Raw genomic sequence first — 19,711 nt, 5'->3', positions numbered from 1 at the left:
AACGAAAGTTCTCTCCCGGGTTAAAGGGATGCTCCTGACAGACTCTAGGAGTTGGTGGTTGTAGGCAAGCGGCTAGAGGCCTGCGCCTTTAAGGAGCCAGGGGGCAGAGGGGCGGGGCAGGAAGAGAAATCCTTGGAGACGCCACTACCATCCAGGTCTTTTTTTAGGGGGGGGAAATGGGGCGGGCCAAAGCCCTGTTTGGGTTCCGCCCCATCTTCTCCCGCCGGGTCCCTTTTTCCGTCCCAGGGGTAGGTGGATGGGAGGTCTTAGCAGCCTAGGTCTTGGGAGCTCCCTGCTCTCACCTGGTCCACCGAAGCGCAAGTTGGTTGATTTGGAGGGAGTAGCCGGAGCGGGGGCGGTGCTAATAATACCGGTTCAGTCCCCAGTCGCGCTTTACAGTTTACACAGCTGTCACCTTCGTTACTCCTTAATTAATAATAAAAATAGCCGCCGTCCCGGAGCGCACGCTGCGTGCCAGGCCCTGAGCTTTATAGGCAGAGCCCCAATGAGCCCGCCCTCGTAACGTTACCCCAGTTATCGAAAGCAAGAGGCTCAAGCGCACCGAAGAGCCAAGACTGGCCCGAGGTCACTCTGCGGGCGTGCGGCGGAGACCCGGACGCGGGCGGACGAGGCGGGGCGCGGGGCAGCCGCGGCTCCGGGGGGCGGGGCGCAGGCGGGGCGGAAGGCGCGGGGTGCGCGGTGGCGGCGGATGGCCATCTTAAGTGGCCGTGGGGAGTCCAGGGAGGCTTCCCCAGGCTAGGAGTCACCCGAGTTGCCCCAGAGGTGGGGCCTGCGCTCGGCAGCCGAGGCGCTGGGACTTGAGGGAACTTTTTTTCTAGGTAGTCTAGGGGGTTCTCCTGGTCTGGGACTGCAAAACCTGGGCCTGCGGGTGTGGGGCGTGGTGCCAGGCAACTTGGCGGAGTTGGGGGAAGGGCTCTGCCAGGCTGGAGGGCCTGCGGAGACCGGTGCGTGAAAGGCTTGAAGATACTGGACCTTGTGCGCGCGCGTGTGTGTGGGATGGGGTATCGGATCTCTTTGGAAGGGATCTTGTGGGATGTGACAGGGATCGGGTTTGGGGGTTCAGGTCTGAAGGGGCTCTGATCGTACAGGACTTGGGAGAACTTGTTCTTTTGGATGATGGGGGTAGTAGTTGTGGATGTCTATCTTGGAACCCTTCCTTTGCGAACCTCGATCTCGCAAGGCTGTGGGGGTGCGGAGTAGAAGAGATGTGTAGTAGAATCAGATTTGAATAGGGATTAGGGGTCATCTCACTGCGAATCTTTAGAAGGGTTGAATTCAGCAGCGGGAACTCGGATTCACAAGTTGTCCGGGAGCGGGTACCCGGGGAACTGGATCTTCTTGAGGTGGGGGACAAGATAATTGTGGGGTTTGGGAAGTGCAGGTCCTGGAAGGCTGTCTGAGCATCGTCCTTGCCTAGAGGCTGGGGGCAGGGGCGGCCCGGGCTCTGGGCCGAGTGGAGGGGGAGGGGACCGGCCAGCTCCTAGCTCCGTTCCCGCCCCTCCCCCGCCGCCTCTGAACAAACTTTTCTTTCTCTTCAAGTTGAGGCCGGCGCTGCGGGCGGCGGCGGCTGCGCGGAGATCGAGGCGGCCGGCACGGCCAAGCTTGGAGCCCAGTTACTGGGCTCTCTCGGGCTGGTGGATCCTCAGGCCTGGGATCCGGGCTCGGGCCCGGGCCCAGCCTTGACTCCAAGCTTCCCCGGGCGGATGGCGCGGAGCGGCAGGCATCGGCGGCGCTGAGCCCTGCGCGGGCCATGGCCTCAGTGTGTGGGGCACCGAGTCCCGGGGGCGCGCTAGGCAGCCCGGCCCCTGCCTGGTATCACCGTGACCTGAGCCGCGCTGCTGCGGAGGAGCTGCTGGCTCGGGCGGGCCGCGATGGCAGCTTCCTGGTGCGAGACAGCGAGAGCGTGGCGGGGGCCTTCGCACTCTGCGTCCTGTGAGTAGAAAGGGCACATGCCGAGTGTTTCTTGGTTGTGGTGGCAATCGTGGTAGTGGGGTGACTGTAGCTGTGGGGCTACAGCTCTTTCTCCACCCGGAGTAGAGACCTTGACTTTATCGCTGGGTGGAAGAAGGATACAGGGGAGCACTTCCTGCTGTGTCTGGAGCACTTTCTGAGGCCTGAAGCCAGAGTTCTGAAGCCCAGGGTGGGTGTGATGGGAAGAAACGATGGCGGACAGTGGCAGACCAGCTTAGACTCCCTCAGTGTCCCAGATACACAGGGGGAAAGGATGCCTGAACATGAGTGCAGTTCGTTTTAAAGCACTGAGTGGTAGGCAGTAGGGGGCAGAGGGACCAGTGTTTGGATACCCGGGCAATTCTGCGGCTATATATATGATTGTAGGGTGGGGTGGAATAGTGTGTGTTGAGAGGAAGACTTGGGGGAGGCAACAGGGTGAAGCTGTGTGAGACAGAACCTTCATTTCATGAATCAATGAGTGAGCCTCTCTCTTGGCTCTGGATTGAGCTCTGTTTATGGATGAGTGTTGAGCCTAAAGCTGGACTTAGCAGTCTTCTGAGTGGGCCTGGTCCTGTGGCTGTCCCTGGCAGTAGGGTACTTTCTGTTTTGTAGTGTTCTTTCTGACCTCTAGTTCAACACTGCCCAACAGTTCAACACTGAGTGGGCCCCTGTGGGAAGCATCAGGGTCTTGTGTTTAGATTTAGTGAAAACACTCTCAAACAACCCATTCCCCCCTGCTGCCGCGCCCCCTCCCCCCCCTTCTTTCCCACTCTTTTCCTGACATCTTTGGGAATGCACTGACCCAACCTACAGGGAGCAATTTTGATTGTCACTCTTGGGATGGGGCTGTGGGCATTTGGTGGATAGAAGCCAAAGATATTGCTACATATTTGACGATACCTAAGATGACAAAGGATTTGAGGGTTCCAAAGGCTAGTAGTGTATACATTGAGAACTCGGGCCTAGACAGTTGACCTGCTGAGTGAAGGGTCCTGTGAACCTCAGCTTCTGCAACAAGTCCAAGGCCCACCTAGTGTAGAGAGACTAAAGCCAGACATCTTATGTCCATGAAAATCCTAAGACTTCTGCCTCCTAGCTACCTCTAAACAGATCCCTTAATTAGGGAGGGGACAGCAGCAGGTGCTGGATCAGCTGTCTGAGTGGGAGGGGGACAGCTGAGGCCTTCTCTGGGTAAGGAACTATTGTCTCAGTGAAGAGAGATCCTGGTTCCATTGTCAGGATCGTGGGGATCGTGTGTGTGTGTGTGTGTGTGTGTGTGTGTGTGTGTGTGTGTGTGTCTGTGTGTCTGTGTGTCTTTGTGTGTCTGTGTGTCTGTCTCTCTGTGTGTGTGTCTGTGTGTCTCTGTGTGTGTCTGTGTTTATAGGGAAGCAGATTTCAGCTCTCAGGAGCCTGGCAGAAGGGATCAGAAGTGGGTGGTTTCTTAGGTTTCCCAAACACATGCTTACCTATATACACATCACATGTACACAAAGAACATTCAAGACACACACCTGCCCTGACAGACAAACTGGCTTCTCCTCTGGTATTAGATACCAGTCAACCCTACCTTTTATTTGTTCTGTGACCTTGGGCAAATAAATCTTTTTTTCCTTTCTGAGCCCCAGTTTTCTCACCTGGAGAATGGAAATATTAATGTAAGTGATATACAATGTGACTATGAAAAGAGCTATGTGGAATGCATAACACAGTTAGGGTTTGGTTACTGGGATGTTCTTGTTGTCATAAATACAGATCCAGATACCACAAAGTAATGTACCCTGAGTAAGGTAGGGCTAGCTCTAGGGAGAAAATGACCTTGTGGTGTTTGGTCCTCTCTGAAGCCAACACCCACTTCTGCCCAGCATAGACAGAGACCACAGTGCCTATTTGAGGTGTGGAGGCCAAGGGAGCCTTCCATCCCCCACTTAGTATGTGTCTGGCTCAGCTGTCACCTGCTCAGCTGCTGCTGCCATCTGTCAGCACCCCTTTTGGCTTGGGGTTCCTAGAGACTGAGTCTCCCATAGGGATCCCCTTTGGGTCATTCCAGTTTCCTGATGCTTGAGGAGAGAAAGCAAAGCCCCCCCCCCCCCAACAATCCACTGTAAAAATGCCCCTGACACACCCAACTCCAATGGAGTGAGACACCAACATAAACACAGACAGAGTCTCAGGCATGTGTTAGCACATTGCCCATGCATGCAAATAGGAGCTAACCAGGCTTCTGAGGACTTTTACTCTGGCGGGGGCCCAGGCTGGTACCACAGCCCAGAGGGGCTGTTTAGACAGCTGTAGAGGCCACAAAAGAGCTGCCTGTTGCTTCCGAGGCCCAGTAGTAGGTGGGTGTAGAGTCTCTGTAGGTCTTGGACTGGGGAGAGGGGCCTGGTTATTTCTGTTCTTGTTGGCAATACTGAGAGGGTGGAAGTTGACTGGCCCCATCATTAACCCTGTACAGCCTGGACAAGTGGTTTTAGAGAATCCAAGATGAGGAGCCTGTGGTAGAGCCTGGTAGCAGGAATAAGTAGGAAGAAGAAAGTGCTGGCATTCAGACTCAAGCCTACGGGTGACAGGTTCTGGTCCCTTCTTTGCCACTAGGTATCAAAAGCATGTGCACACATACCGCATTCTGCCTGATGGAGAGGATTTCCTGGCTGTGCAGGTAGGAGCTCAGACCTGTGACTTCTAATTTTGGTTTAGCCTCAGGCTTGGCGACGTGCTGACTGACTCTCCCATTCTTGTTGGTTCAGACCTCACAGGGTGTTCCTGTGCGCCGCTTCCAGACCCTGGGTGAGCTTATAGGCCTGTATGCCCAGCCCAATCAGGGTCTTGTTTGTGCTCTGCTGCTGCCTGTAGAGGGGGAGAGAGAGCCAGACCCACCAGATGACCGAGATGCCTCAGGTATTGCTCATCTTATAAGCATGAAAAAAATCCCTTCCTTGGGCTGGGAAGATGGTTCAGTGGGTAGAGCACCTACTAGTACTGAGTGCCAGCACCAGAGTGGAGGTCAGATCGTCAGAACCCACCTAAAAGCTGGGTAGGTGTGGTGGATTCCTTGAGTAGGGAATCCCTCAATATATAAATCAGGAAAAGTATGGTGGAGTTATCAGTCTTGAGCCTAGACAGACAGACAGACACACACACACACACACACACACACACACACACACACACACAGAATATATATACATACGCAAAGAGGAAAAGAAAATTTCTTCCTTTCTAATCCCTTGACTCCTTCCCCTCTTGCCAGGCCTACCTGCCCTCAAGTTCTATTTTCTTCTAACCATGATGCCCCACTCTATACCCTCTTTGCTGGGAAGTCTCTGGTGGCCATGGCATATCCCTGTCACATAACACAGTTCAAACTGCTGTTCCACTGTTTCTTATCCACAGATGTGGAGGACGAGAAGCCCCCTCTCCCCCCGCGCTCCGGCTCTACCAGCATTACTGCCCCTGTGGGGCCCAGCAGCCCCCTGCCAACTCCCGAGACTTCCACGACTCCAGCAGCTGAGAGGTGAGACCCTCCCAGCCTCTTCTGCTGAGCAGGAAGTTCCTTCTCTGAGAATTGCTTCCCGTATGACTAATCATCTAAGCCCCCCCTCCCAGGGACCCCACCCCGAATCAGCCCCACAGAGAGATACTCTGGCATACTCTACTCTACTTGCCTCCAGTACTTGATGTACTGGGTAGAGTAGGGTGCTTTGACAGTCAGCAGAGCCTCCCCTGATTCTTCATCTCTCCTGGAAGCACTCCTAATGGACTCAGCACTGTGTCACATGAGTATCTGAAGGGCAGCTACGGGCTGGACCTGGAGGCTGTACGAGGCGGAGCCAGCAACTTGCCCCATCTCACCCGAACCCTTGTCACCTCATGCCGAAGGCTACACAGGTACTAGGGATGGCTGAGCCCATGGGCCACATTTAGGTATCAGATCTTGAACAGTAGGCTATCCACTGTGTCCTGACTTCCTGCACTGTACCCTGTTCCTATATGCTGAAGGTGGCAGTGCCACACTCTGTGCCATCTGAACCCACTGTCTCCCTTAGCGAGGTGGACAAGGTCCTGTCAGGCCTGGAGATCTTGTCAAAGGTGTTTGACCAGCAGAGCTCGCCCATGGTGACCCGCCTTTTGCAGCAGCAGGTGGGATTGTAGGGAGGCCTCCAGGAGGTGGGACATACCTTGGAGCTGTGTGGGGGGCTTCTGCTTAGGAACCTTGTGTACCACTCTTATTTCTTGCTGGCAGAGCTTACCACAGACTGGAGAGCAAGAGCTAGAGAGCCTTGTGCTGAAGCTATCTGTGCTAAAGGACTTCCTGTCAGGCATCCAGAAGAAGGTGAACGGATCTGCCCTTACATGCCCTGCAGTGACTTATCCCAGCATCCGAGGTGCCCCTCCCTGTCACATCCCTCATGAGGTCCTCACCTTTTCCCTGATCTCTCTAGGCCCTAAAGGCACTGCAGGACATGAGCTCCACAGCACCTCCGGCTCCATTGCAGCCTTCCACACGAAAGGCCAAAACCATTCCTGTGCAGGCCTTTGAGGTACATGACAGGTGGGGCCTCACAGGGCATAAGGTGGCTGGAGGTAAAGAGGGTTCCGCCTATCTAAGGTCAGCAGCCTTTCCACTCCTGGCTTACAGGTGAAGCTGGATGTGACACTGGGTGACCTGACCAAGATTGGGAAGTCCCAGAAGTTCACGCTGAGTGTGGATGTGGAAAGTGGGAGGCTGGTACTGCTGAGGAGACAGCGTGACTCCCAGGAGGACTGGACAACCTTCACACATGACCGGAGTGAGCTAGGGCCAGGGTTGGGAGAAGTGGGCAGGGCAAGGCCCTCAGTCTGATAGCACAGGTTTGGGTGACTCTTTCCTTCCCCTAGTCCGGCAGCTCATTAAATCCCAGCGTGTGCAAAACAAGCTGGGTGTTGTGTTTGAAAAGGAGAAAGATCGGACCCAGCGCAAGGACTTCATCTTTGTCAGTGCCCGGGTGAGTTGCTGCCTCTGCCAGGGTATTGGGGGCTACTGAAGTCTCCTTAGGATATTTTCTACTGGAATATGAAGTGCAGGCCTGTTGTTGTTGGCAGGAGCTGTATTGGTGGTAGATAGCACCTTTTAGTGCTTTCATACTGTGTGTGCAGTGGGGAACCTCAGGGAAGACCCTACCCTTCTTTCATAATGCCTGCCACAAAGCAGGATATCCCTGTGGAAGGGTGGAATTGCCGGGTGCCTACTGTCCCTGACTGGCTACTGTGTGCCCTGTTCTCCCCCCAACCCTCACTAGAAGCGAGAAGCCTTCTGCCAGCTTCTGCAGCTCATGAAGAACAAGCATTCCAAGCAGGATGAGCCCGACATGATCTCTGTCTTCATAGGCACCTGGAATATGGGTCAGGCCCAGGCTGGAGTTATGGTGGGAGAGGAGGCTAGCCCTGGGATAGGGGCATGACCCACACCTCTGATTCCTGCTGCCTCCCCTCCACCTTCAGGAAGTGTACCACCACCAAAAAACGTGACATCTTGGTTCACATCAAAGGGACTGGGGAAGGCCCTGGATGAGGTCACAGTGACTATACCCCACGATATCTATGTCTTTGGGACTCAGGAGAACTCAGTGGGTGACAGAGAGTGGCTGGATCTGCTACGTGGGGGCCTCAAGGAGCTTACAGATCTGGATTACCGTCCGGTGAGGGGGTTATTGTGCCTGGTCCCCCCCCTTTTTTTTTTTAAGATTTATTATGTATACAGTGTTCTACCTGCATGTATGCTTGAATGCCTAAAGAGGGCACCAGATCTCATTATAGATGGTTGTGAGCCACCATGTGGTTGCTGAGAATTGAACTCAGGACCCCTGGAAGGGCAGCCAGTGCTTTTAACCTCTAAGCCACTTCTCTAGCCTTCCTGGTCCTTTATTGTCACAGACCTTGTGTTTTCTGCTTGACTTCATGATGGCCCTGGGATGTATTGTTCTCATGGCTTTTTCTCTAAGACCTGATGTTTCCTTGGGGAGACTGAACTTGAATTTCATGAGTTATTCCTGTCACAGGAGAGGATGCTCTTCTGTTTACTCTAGAAAGGGATAGCAAGCCCTCCTTGCCCATGACTGAAAAGACAGTGTAGTTGAAAGGCGTGGGGAATGTAGGCTGTTACCTTGGCCTGGGGCAAGGTTGACCTCATACTCTCTCCATAGATTGCTATGCAGTCACTGTGGAACATCAAGGTGGCTGTGTTGGTCAAACCAGAACATGAGAACCGCATCAGCCACGTCAGTACGTCCAGTGTGAAGACTGGTATTGCCAACACCCTGGGTGAGCAGGGCAGGTGGGCTCCTGAGGGTGAAAAGTGCTTCTGTTCATGCCCCTGCCTCCTCTCCAGGGTCCCCCACTTTGTGTGGTTCAGTTTTTTCATAAACAGGGTACTTTGAATTTTGTATGTTCTCATTCTAAATCTCTTCCAGTGTCAAGAAAGATCACTAGGGAAGAGGTGTGTGTGTATGTGTGCACGTGTGTGTGCACGTGTGCATGTGTATGTGTGCGTGTGCATGTTCTCTGTATAATGTTCTGTATGTGTGTGTTCTAGAGGAAGGAAAGCGCTGACTGTGCTGCTTAGAGGGATGAAGGACAGCTGGAACCCCTCTTTAGGTGACCCCTCTTCAGCCTTCCTCTCATTTTCTCTGGTAGGGAACAAGGGAGCTGTGGGTGTTTCCTTCATGTTCAATGGCACCTCATTTGGCTTTGTGAATTGTCATCTCACCTCAGGGAATGAAAAGACTACTCGGTGAGAGGCACCATTTTTGTGTCCCCTTTCTTACTCTCCATTCTCCTGAGACCTCTCCCTTTCCCCATAGCCCAGGGCTTGACTTCATATATTCCTATCCCCAGAGACCCCCATTGTCTCAGGACTCCTCTTGCCTATGCCTGACCATGGCCTTGTCCCTTCCTGCTTCCTCCATTTGTAGGGACCCTCATCCCTGCCCCATCCTTGACCCCAAAGCCTTACCTTTATACTGTCCCTCCTTGCTGACCCTGGAGATCTGCCCTGGCTCCTCCACTATAGGCGGAACCAGAATTATCTGGACATTCTGCGCCTGCTCTCGTTGGGTGATCGGCAGCTCAGTGCCTTTGACATCTCTTTGCGGTTCACACATCTCTTCTGGTTTGGGGACCTTAACTACCGCTTAGACATGGATATCCAGGTGCCAGCAGGGCCTGGTGGGTGGCTGTAAAGGAGGGCATTGGGAGGGAGGTTTGTATGGCCCTTCTCACGAGGCGAGCCTCTGGTGTTTGCGTCTGCGCCCCAGGAGATCCTGAACTACATTAGTAGGAGAGAGTTTGAACCCCTGCTCAGGGTGGACCAACTCAACCTGGAGCGGGAGAAGCATAAGGTCTTCCTTCGATTTAGTGAGTGTGGGCCTGGCAGTGTTCCCTGATGGTCCTGGGGTGTGGAGAATGCCTGGGTCTTTGGCGCTGTGGACTTCACATGCCTTCTGTTTTCTTTAGGTGAGGAGGAGATATCTTTCCCACCCACTTACCGCTATGAGCGGGGTTCCCGGGACACATATGCTTGGCACAAGCAGAAGCCAACTGGGGTGAGTGAAAAATACAGACTTGGGAACATCCCTCAGGTTTCAGGGAGTTAGCTGTGAGACATCAAGGATTCAGGTTTCTGCGTTTACTCCTCAAGCTCATGTGGCTTCCCCGGAAGCCTTTGAAAGTGATGTAGGGTATTATGGGAATCCAAGGAAAAGGCAGGTGCTGGGTCCAGTAATAAAAGAAGAGTAGGGTTTCATCAGTCCTGGGTGGGACCCATTTCAAGATCCCTAGCTGATAGGGTTGACTCCATTGCCATTCCCTTCACAGGTCCGGACCAATGTGCCTTCATGGTGTGACCGGATTCTATGGAAATCCTATCCTGAAACCCACATCATCTGCAATTCCTATGGTCAGCGTCTTGTGACAGGATGATGGGAGACTCTGGGTGGTTACTATTCTGTCTCAGCCTTTCTTTGGGAAGTTGGGGCAGAGAGCAGAGATAGTTCTCTTGAGCCCTTGTTTCTGTCCCCTAAATAGGTTGCACTGATGACATTGTTACCAGTGACCATTCTCCTGTGTTTGGGACATTTGAGGTTGGAGTTACTTCCCAGTTTATCTCCAAGAAAGGTACCTGTTCTCATATAAAGATGTGTGGGAGGGCATAGACAGGGGCCTAGTGGAGTAGTGATGGGTTTGACTGACCACACATAGGTGTATGTGTGTGTGGTGTTTCTGAACCTTTTGATATGTGAGGCTGTTTGAGCCTCAGTCATCATCAGATGAATGACATACTGGTTTGTTTGTAGCTGTCACACATGTGCCTTGAGTATGCCTGGTGTTGGCATGACAAGCCTAGAGACACTCTGGTTCCCATGTCCTCTGACATGAACCTTCCACGCTTGGCATGTCTTTCTGCATGTCTTTCTGGTTGGATTTGTAGGTCTTGCTATAAGTTTAAGTTTGGGAGATTCCTTTTTGCCTTACCTTCAGATCTGCTAGGACCCCTCATTTTTCTGTCCTAAGTGTCAGCATCCTGACTCTTGCCTATAATCCTTAGGTCTCTCTAAGACCTCAGACCAGGCCTACATTGAGTTTGAGAACATCGAAGCCATCGTGAAGACAGCCAGCCGTACCAAGTTCTTCATTGAGTTCTATTCTACCTGCTTGGAAGGTCAGAGGGGGCCGTTGCTGGCTGTGGGCCACGAAAGCGTGGGATGTCAAAGGCTGCCTAGAGTGGTCAGCCCTAGTCATGCCCTCCCGCTTCACCCCAGAGTATAAGAAGAGCTTCGAGAATGATGCTCAGAGCAGCGATAACATCAATTTCCTCAAGGTGCAGTGGTCCTCCCGCCAGCTGCCTACGGTGAGGCTATAGCCTGGGCCCACACTTGTAGATGAAGGGATTACAAAGAGCAAGAGACAGAGCACACCAAGGGGCTCCTTGGGAAAAGGGTGAGGCTAGAGGGGATGCCAGTGTATGCTTTTGCACACACGGATAAAGAAAGGTGTATCTTTGGACGCTGTGGAGCCAGGGTTTGGTTTGCTTATCCATTTGTTTAATAAGTGCTTCCAGAACCTTTGGTACATGTCTAATATTGTCCACTGAGGGCACAGAAAATTAATTGTAGTGGTGTTAAATGCTTTGAAAGGCCATGCAGGCCTGTGTCCTTAAGAGTGAACATGGACAAGCCATGTTCAAAACATGGCAAGGAGTGAGTGGGGCTGGGACTGCTATGGGAAGGGGGAGGTGGAACATCTAGGGAATTGTTCCTCACTAGGCCTCTCTGTTCCTCAGCTCAAGCCAATTCTGGCTGACATTGAGTACCTGCAGGATCAGCATCTCCTGCTCACAGTCAAGTCCATGGATGGCTACGAATCATACGGTGAGGGACAATAAGTGCCCGGGGGTACGAGAAACCAGGTAGCTCCCTAGAAAGGTCTGACAGTTTGCTGGTCTGTTGCCTCTACTCCTTAGGGGAGTGTGTGGTTGCACTCAAATCCATGATTGGCAGCACGGCCCAGCAGTTCCTGACCTTCCTGTCCCACCGCGGAGAGGAGACAGGCAACATCCGTGGCTCCATGAAGGTGCGGGTGCCCACAGAGCGCCTGGGCACCCGTGAGCGGCTCTATGGTGGGGGTTCCATTGGGCAGGGTGTGGGTGGGGCATGCGATGGGTGGTGTGGGGCAGGTGTAGGAGGAGTAGACCCAGGGTGGCAGTGTGTTGGAATCCTGTGGTACTGGAAAGCTCTGCAGCCTTGACTGAGTGGGTCTACATTGAAGAATAGCTAGGGACTAGATATTCCCAGTGCCCATTAAGATCCCCGAGATTCATGACCCCAAGTCCTCTCTGTTTCCCTTCTCTGTGTTTCCCCAGAATGGATTAGCATTGATAAGGATGATACAGGAGCCAAAAGCAAGGTTCCTTCAGTGTCTCGAGGCAGCCAGGAGCACAGGTGAGCTAGGTCTGTGTTCTTATGGGAGGGAGCATTTGGGAGCCCCTGATCTGCCCCACATCATCTTTCCTCTGTTCTGAACTCTCAGATCTGGGAGCCGCAAGCCATCTTCCACAGAGGCCTCCTGTCCACTGTCCAAGTTGTTTGAAGAGCCTGAAAAGCCACCACCGACTGGCAGGCCCCCAGCCCCACCTCGGGCAGTTCCTAGGGAGGAGCCCTTGAACCCCAGGTGAAAGGAGAAACCTGCTATCTCCTGAGTTTCCATTACTATGCCTGGCTGTCAGGGCTGAGTACTCTGACCTCTGAGTCAAAGGGAACCCAATTAGTCTTTTCTTTCAACTATGCCTTTTAAAAATGGATATAGACATTGGTCCTGAAGCTGGGGCAAGGAGCCAAGGTCTGTAAATCTCATAATTGGGAGATGGAGCCAGAGGAGGAGATGTTCACAGTCCCTTAGCTACAACTGAACCTAACAACCAAAACAACCAAACAAACACAAACAACAACAAAAATGGACACAGTGTGAGGTTATTTGAAGGCAGCCCAGGTTCACCCTGAGATTTCTCAGGATCCATCTTATGAGGCTGTACCTAACAAAAGGCCCTGGTGGAAATGGGTTCATGGCCCAAAATTTGAGAAATGCTTCTTGCTAGATTATTCTTTTTCTTTCCAGGACAGGGTTTCTCTCTGGACTTGCTCTGTAGTTTGTTCTTTCTAGATGCCCGTAGTTATGTATTATGTACATAAGCATTTGCAACAGTTCCAAGAGTGTGGGCAAGAAAGAAATTTAAATGTTTGTTTCATAAGTTCCCCAAATCTAATGGGCCAGGAAACTTACTCCCATACAGCAATGTCCTGGGCCTGAGTATCCTGACAGACACCACTTTGCCAACATTAAGACTAAGCAAGACTAAGGCAAGAGGATTGAGAGTTTGAGGTTAGCCTGGGCTAAATCGTGAGGGCCTGTCTAGTGGGAACCCAAGCCTGAGTAGGGCTTCTACACCCACTGCCTTTACTTTGGGTCCTTTACCTTGGTTTTCTTGCTCCTCAACCAGGTCGAAGTCAGAGGGGACACCTGAGCAGGAAGGAGTAGCAGCCCCTCCACCCAAGAACAGCTTCAATAACCCTGCCTACTACGTCCTTGAAGGGGTCCCACATCAGCTGCTGCCCCTGGAGCCACCCTCACTTGCTAGGGCCCCTCTCCCACCTGCCACTAAGAACAAAGTGGCCATCACAGTGCCTGCTCCTCAGCTTGGGCGTCACCGGACCCCTCGTGTGGGAGAGGGAAGCTCGTCAGATGAGGACTCTGGGGGTACATTGCCTCCTCCAGATTTCCCACCTCCACCACTGCCAGACTCAGCCATCTTCCTGCCCCCTAACCTGGATCCTTTGTCAATGCCAGTGGTCAGGGGCCGAAGTGGGGGTGAAGCCCGTGGCCCACCACCTCCCAAGGCCCATCCAAGACCACCACTACCACCAGGCACCACATCTGCCAGTACTTTTTTGGGAGAGGTTGCAAGTGGGGATGACCGGTCTTGCTCAGTACTGCAGATGGCCAAAACACTCAGTGAGGTAGATTATGCTCCCGGGCCTGGACGCTCAGCACTCCTCCCCAACCCCTTGGAATTGCAGCCTCCCCGAGGGCCCTCGGACTACGGCCGGCCCCTCAGCTTCCCTCCACCCCGCATCCGGGAGAGCATCCAAGAAGACCTGGCAGAGGAGGTGTGTTAGAGCAGAGCCAGCTAGATATGTGTACCTGATAGGTATTCCCTTATTCTTCCACTCAGTACTCACTGGTGTCTACAGCCCCCTTTGCTTGTAGCTGGATAATGGGTCTTTTGGGGACACATGAATCAGCTCCATTCCTTGCCTCCTTTTCTCTCAGAGCATGGGTAGAATGCCGCTGTTTGCATGTGTTTCTGTTAGGAGCCCTTAGTTCTCCCCGCTAACATGCCCTATTCCCTTAGGCTCCGTGCCCGCAGGGCGGGCGGGCCAGCGGGCTGGGAGAGGCGGGCATGGGTGCCTGGCTGCGGGCCATCGGCTTGGAACGCTATGAGGAGGGCCTGGTGCACAATGGCTGGGACGACCTGGAGTTTCTCAGGTGGGGGCGGGGCTGGAGGTGGATAGGGCGGGGTATGTGGCCTCAAGGGTGGAGTTGTGAGCCCTTTAGGACCTCCTAGCCCATCTCCCAGCCTCTCTTATTCCTGCAGTGACATCACTGAGGAAGACTTAGAGGAAGCTGGGGTGCAGGATCCTGCTCACAAGCGCCTTCTTCTGGACACCCTGCAGCTCAGCAAATGAAGAGATGCTGCCAAATTGTAAAAGCAGAGCTGGAAGGGCACGTACAACCAGGGTTGAAAGTTCTGAGGGGTGTGGCAGTGCATCTCTGTCTATTTATTGGGATTCAGAGTTCCCTACTGCCCAATTGTTTGGGACGTCCTAGTTAGAACAGCGTGCTCCCCGCCTAGCTTTTAGGCCCAGGGTCGGGGGTTTAGTAGCCTGTGGTAATTGTGAAGCACGGTGGTTAATCTGGTGCAGACAGCTCCTTGCCTCAGGGTTGTGCGTGGAGTTTGGATGGGCACGTCCGAGTCCTCACACTCATGTTTCCACCGCCCTCCCTCCCTCCCTCCGGCCTGAACCACAGGGGAAGAGTTCCTTGTAACTCCTACTCTGGGGACATCCGTCCGTCCGGAAATGAAGGAAGAGCCCAGGACTGGGCTGGATTTATTTAAGTTTTTCTGTGTGGGTTTTGGGAAGGGAGGGCATATTAATTATATTGGGGTGGGGCAGGACCTCGGCCATAAAATGCCAATTTGCCTAGTTCTGGCTGTTCCTCTGGTTCGAAGAAGCGCCCTTGCACCCTTGCCCAGGGAATGCGTGGCAGCCAGCGGATAGAGGGAGGGAGGCTCTCGGGTTGCCACCGCACCAGAGGACAGTGCTTCTGCAGTTTATCCCGTCTTGGGCACTCAGAAAGGATGCCGGCTTGATGTCTTCAATAAATTAAGTTTTATTTGGATTGAGCAAAATCACCTTAATAAATTACACGTTTTTCAAAGAAAAAAATAAAGGAAAAGGAAAACCACTTTGTTCCGTTCCCGACAGCTCTTCCACTCTAGTGTCTAACCTCTGCGCCATACTGGCTAGGGATGGGAGGTGACTCGTTAGGGTGGGATTGGCGATGGGACTCTTGAGGTTGCTTGATTTCAAGGAGTGGCCCAGCTAGCTGAAAAGTCGTAGGAGCTGTTGGTTCGGCTTCTTAAGACCCTTTATGATTGGGCGCTGAGTTAGGGACAGGTGTAATTTGATCCCTGTTCCTAAGAAAGCCTAGCAAGAAATGGCTTCCGGCCGCCCTAGAGGGGGTCCTGGTGATTAGTACTCCAGACCAGTGTGGCCCTGGATTGTTTTACAACGAAGGGGGCCAGGTCTAGGGATCAGACACTGGGTAGGAGAGACAACGGGGAGCTTCCAGGCAGGCTGCCGGGATAGGGAGGGATAATATCAGGTCCAGTAGGGTGGGGGTGTCTCTCGGGGCAGGCTGGTTGCCTACAGACGCCCGCAGCTAGAAGAGGTTTGTCTTCAGGGCGGGGCCGGGCTTCCGGTGAAAGGAGGACAGAACTCCAGAGAAGGGACCCGGCCCGGGCTCCGCCGGCTGCCAGGCTTTAAGCAGCTCCGCTGCGCCCGTGCCGGGCCCGCCACCCCCACCGCCCGCCACCCCAGCCCACAACGCGCCCTTGAGTGGCTGGGGCCCCGGCCCGGAGCCCAGCGCGGCGGGCAGAGGGCTGGGGCTCAGGCGCGGGCTGGCCAGGCTGGGTGCGGGCGGTGGCGGCAGCGACGCGGTGCTGTCAGGCGTGGGGCTGCACGTGGACTCCTTCGAGTCGTCGTCCTCGGACGAGCAACGCGCCTCGCCCTTTTTGGCGCCTGTCGCTCCTGCCGCGCCTTTGGCGCTGGCCGCGCGCTCCTGTTTGCGGAACTTGGCCCGGCGGTTCTGGAACCAGACCTGTGGGCACAGGGGCCAGTTAGCCCAGAGGTCGTCCTGGTCACACCGGATACTTCAGCCCCAGTCCGCTAGGCGTGTGGAAGACCTCCGACCAGGAAGGACAGGTCTCAGATTATAACTAGTCAGAGATCTACAGACGTCCACCCTCCACCGCTCCACTCGGCGCCACGTCCATTCTTCCCGTCTTTGGTGCCCCATCCAACAGACCCTTGGATTTTTTTCCTTAGGATCTGCTCACCCGTAGACCCCGTGACTTTCCTGTATTTTGGTCTCTGCATTAGGGGGCTCTAGTCAGTCTTATCACCCCAGCCCTACTATTTAGGAAGCTGGGGCACTCCACCTGGGGCATCCTAGGACCCTAAAGAGTGGGTCGGGGCGCTGGGGAGACCTTTTGTACAGGTTCCCTCCTTTCAAAACGGGCCACACGATTTTGTATGCCCAGGTCTCTCCCGTCCGACCTGCAGCCTCCCCAAACTTAAACTTTCCTGACTCAGGAATCGTCGGACTCCGGCACATCCTCTGGAAGTACTGATTGGCCTGGTCAACCTAGCTGCCTTGCTTCCTAGCTTCAGGGTAAAAATTCACAAACCTCCGACTTAGCTAGGGGAAGATGTTGGAATACCGAGTTGGAGGTAAATTGAAGCTACCCTGATCGGGTCTTCTGAGAGCCCACGTCCCAGCCCCGCTGCCTCCCTCGGTTGCTCAGCCACACCCGAACTGTCTTGACTTGCAGGCTCCAGCACCCTCCTCTAGCAAAGCGCGCGCATAGCACGCGCATCCACGCACCTGCACGCGAGCCTCAGTGAGGTCGATCTTGAGCGCCAGTTCCTCGCGAGTGTAAATGTCGGGGTAGTGGGTCTCGGCGAAGACACGCTCCAACTCCTTGAGCTGAGCACTCGTGAAGGTTGTGCGGATGCGCCGCTGCTTGCGCTTCTCATGCAGGCCGGACGGCTCCGGGAAGAACTTGTAGGGAACTGCCGGTGCGTGCGCGAGGGCAGGGGCAATGAAAGTGGAGGGCGTGAGAACCTGATCTCAGTCCCGACACCCTGTGTCCCACCCTAGAGGAAATCGCATATAACCCCTCCCTCCCCTCGATATGGTCCTCAATAGCTTCCTGTCAAGTGTCCCTAAGGCTGAATCATCAAGGGGCTTAAGAGTTCCCAGAAACAAATCAGAAGCTCCAACTAAGGGTCCGTCCATATTTTCCCCACCTTCTTTCAACCCCTACCACTCTATCGACCTTTGCGGCCTCCTACCCTCACGGTAGTGTTACTCCTCAAGCACCCTTCCTGGGGAACTCTAGGTCCTCCTGTTCCCTCATCACAAGAGCAGGGTATGTCTGCCAGACCTCATCAGCACCAGAGTCTCCCTACTAACCAGTCTCAGGCCTTGGCTCTGCCATTGAGATTCTTCAGGCAGGTCTACTTTAGACTCTGTGTACTGATGGAGTTCCTTTTCTTCTCACCCCATCCCCTCAGCCCATCTCTCTCCTTCCTAAGCTTTATTTCCTCAGTCCTGCTTCTACTCCCTGGTCTGTATTCTTTTCCAGGTTATTTCCGCTTCCCTTCCTCCATCTGAATCTCTCTTCAACTTTCCCCTTCTGGAGCCACTGTTCTTTGTGCCCATTGAAGATCGCTTCTTATTCTTTCTTACTCAAGTTTTTCTATTTTCTTTGTCCCCATTCTCCCCTCTCCTCCAAGTCCTATGCCGGCCCATCTCTCCTGCACCCCATGCATCTCTGAATCCCTGGATCTAAGTCTGGTTTAAATCTCCATGTTTTTCATGGTGTCCTCCAATCACCGTCTTTGTCCCATCTTCCCAAATTCTTCTCTTCAGCACTCCATCTTTCTTTCCCTCTCGATTGTTTTCAAGCTCTTTTGGTCCCCGTCTTCCATAATTTGTGTTCACACCATCTGGTTTTTATCTCTGCCTTCCTACACTGTGTACCCACTTCTCTCAGAGTATCCATTTGTGCTCCCGTCCACAGTCACACAGATGCTCTTCTCAAGGGTCTATCTCCCTATTTCCTGTTCTCATTTATGGAATCCCCATCCTGGCCTGGTCCAGCACCACCAGTCTTCCCAACCTCATTATGGCCGCATCTTAATGGTTCTTTCTTCCCTAAACCAACGTATTTATCTCTCCCAATAAACCCCAGTCCTCCTTTGGGGTTTCCCTGATCTTTGGGGGTAGGTGGCAAGAATTAAGAAAGGAGGAAGCCGGGTGGGGCATGCTGGGACACGAACAGAAAGCATAGGGATGCCTTAAAGGCTAAGTGATGTGGAGGGTTTGGACCAGGACTTGCTTGGATCAGAGGACTCGGGGATGGAGGATGTGTTGCTGGGTTTTGCAGGGCTGTAGTCCGGTGTGGAAATGAAAGTAGTCCAAATGATAGACACTCCTTTTCTGCGGCTATGGGAACGGTTTTTTTTTTTTTTTTTTTTTTTTTTTTTTTTTTTTTTTTTTTTGGTGGTGCAGTGATGTTTGGGCCCAGGCAAGACAGGTCTAAGACAAGGCAAGGTGAGGTTAGAAAGACGGTATTAAGGCTCTAGAAAGGGTTCCATCTGGGCAGCTCAGCGGCAGCAGGGATCTTTGTGGAGGGTGGCATCATCCAGGACACAGGTGGTAAGAATGAGAGTTGACTGGACTGATCTAGAAGCCCATTCCGAGGATTCGGGGGATGGAGAGGTTTGGTGGTCACCTTTGTAGGTGGGGAGGGGAAGACCTAGTGAGAGGTTCAGGACTGGACCTGTTTCTTTGATTCGAAAGGCATAGGATAGGGGTTAGGCATTGAGAAAGAGGAACGGGAGGAACAAGAGGGTGCGGCTCATCCCTGCCAAGAAGAAACTCCTATTACCGGGGGTCTCAAAGTACATTGGAGGGGTCTAGCCAGACGCATGGGTAGGGGTGGCTTGTGGGTTCAGTCACAATCACTTGCAGAGTAGGAAAGGGAGTTGGGGTTCCGTGGGGTTTGGAGGTAGGGTTGGGACGGGACTGCGCTCACCTGCCGAATAGGGTGCGGGCTGGTGGTCGCGTAGGGCGCCAAGCGCACAGTTGGAGGAGCCGAGCGCGGGGCAAGGTGGCCCCGCGGCGGGAAAGGCAGGCCGCAGGGGACTGTATTGGAAGCCTCCAGGCTGGCTGCAGGCGCCGAAGTCACCGTAGGCGGACGCCTCCATGGCCGCCACGCACGAATCGTACGAATTGAGGTAGGAGTAGTCCATCGGCCCGAGGGGGCGGGGGCGGGGGCAGGGCCGGGTCGGGTCTGGTCCCGGTCGGGGTCCCGGGCTGGGTGGAGTTCGGGATGGAGATTCGAGCTCCAGGCGCAGAGGACCTGAGACCCTCTCTGAACGCCCGAGAGTCCGCCCGCCCCGTCGCGGCCCGCACTCTGCCCCGGTGCAACGCAAGTGCAGTGCCGCCAGCCCGCGCGCCTTTTAACGCGCAGGACCCCGCGGAGGGGGCGGGGCGGGGCGAGCTCCGCGGGGCGGGGCCTGAGCGGCCCAGACCCCGCCCCTAGCCACCCCGGGCCCCCACCCCAAAGGGCCTTCCTTTTAGGACTCCCGAGGTGCAGGCGGAGCATCGTGGGACCCCATCCGGAGAGTCCCTTATCTTGTCCCAATCCGGCCTAGACCTTCGATCCCTACACATCATGCCCACCAGGAGGGTCCCGACCTCCTTCCTGGGCCTCCCACCTCCTTCCTGGGGCCCAGTGAAAGCCAGGGAGGCAGGCCCCGCGGTGCTGGTGTGAAGAAGTTAATTCAATTCTCCTAGA

The 19,711-nt window shown here is 54.1% G+C and overlaps 2 protein-coding genes across 3 annotated transcripts; one reads left to right on the top strand and one right to left on the bottom strand.

Moving 5' to 3' along the window:
- Positions 1 to 681: 681 nt before the first annotated feature.
- Positions 682 to 15,027, top strand: Inppl1 (inositol polyphosphate phosphatase like 1). 2 transcript variants are annotated; one of them, XM_034502377.2, is made up of 29 exons: positions 682 to 839; positions 1,561 to 1,953; positions 4,567 to 4,630; positions 4,719 to 4,869; positions 5,365 to 5,485; positions 5,719 to 5,859; positions 6,018 to 6,111; positions 6,215 to 6,304; positions 6,414 to 6,512; positions 6,611 to 6,761; positions 6,850 to 6,956; positions 7,251 to 7,353; positions 7,453 to 7,649; positions 8,154 to 8,271; positions 8,644 to 8,740; positions 9,020 to 9,158; positions 9,264 to 9,363; positions 9,463 to 9,551; positions 9,823 to 9,904; positions 10,033 to 10,122; positions 10,553 to 10,666; positions 10,767 to 10,855; positions 11,288 to 11,375; positions 11,468 to 11,623; positions 11,867 to 11,945; positions 12,034 to 12,174; positions 13,001 to 13,667; positions 13,913 to 14,046; positions 14,156 to 15,027. In XM_034502377.2, exons 2-29 carry the CDS (start codon positions 1,772 to 1,774, stop codon positions 14,244 to 14,246), a joined length of 3,774 nt encoding a protein of 1,257 aa, XP_034358268.1. In that variant the 5' UTR covers positions 682 to 839; positions 1,561 to 1,771; the 3' UTR covers positions 14,247 to 15,027. The 2 variants fall into 2 exon arrangements, with proteins under 2 accessions (XP_034358268.1, XP_076795117.1); XM_076939002.1 differs by lacking the exons at positions 682 to 839; positions 13,913 to 14,046 and having other exon boundaries at positions 1,624 to 1,953; positions 14,156 to 14,298.
- A 365-nt stretch (positions 15,028 to 15,392) lies between these two features.
- Positions 15,393 to 19,169, bottom strand: Phox2a (paired like homeobox 2A). The gene is made up of 3 exons (XM_034502406.2): positions 18,947 to 19,169; positions 16,729 to 16,916; positions 15,393 to 15,942 (listed from the first exon to the last, which is right to left on the bottom strand). Exons 1-3 carry the CDS (start codon positions 19,161 to 19,163, stop codon positions 15,505 to 15,507), a joined length of 843 nt encoding a protein of 280 aa, XP_034358297.1. The 5' UTR covers positions 19,164 to 19,169; the 3' UTR covers positions 15,393 to 15,504.
- Positions 19,170 to 19,711: the final 542 nt, after the last annotated feature.

The sequence above is a fragment of the Arvicanthis niloticus genome, chromosome 1 (assembly GCF_011762505.2).
Source record: "Arvicanthis niloticus isolate mArvNil1 chromosome 1, mArvNil1.pat.X, whole genome shotgun sequence".
Lineage (NCBI taxonomy): Eukaryota > Metazoa > Chordata > Mammalia > Rodentia > Muridae > Arvicanthis > Arvicanthis niloticus.
Note: the sequence above shows the minus strand (reverse complement) of the source record. Positions and strands in the feature narration are given on the sequence as shown.

Bases quoted from the DNA above. Each gene is read 5' to 3' on its own strand.
- Inppl1 (XM_034502377.2), top strand. From the start codon at position 1,772: ATGGCCTCAGTGTGTGGGGCACCGAGTCCCGGGGGCGCGCTAGGCAGC. The intron at 10,667-10,766 runs GTCAGAGGGGGC...GCTTCACCCCAG, and splicing joins CTATTCTACCTGCTTGGAAG to AGTATAAGAAGAGCTTCGAG. The intron at 11,376-11,467 runs GTGAGGGACAAT...TCTACTCCTTAG, and splicing joins GGATGGCTACGAATCATACG to GGGAGTGTGTGGTTGCACTC.
- Phox2a (XM_034502406.2), bottom strand. From the start codon at position 19,163: ATGGACTACTCCTACCTCAATTCGTACGATTCGTGCGTGGCGGCCATG. The intron at 16,917-18,946 runs GTGAGCGCAGTC...ACGCACCGGCAG, and splicing joins GCCCGCACCCTATTCGGCAG to TTCCCTACAAGTTCTTCCCG. The intron at 15,943-16,728 runs GTGCGTGGATGC...CTGTGCCCACAG, and splicing joins TCACTGAGGCTCGCGTGCAG to GTCTGGTTCCAGAACCGCCG.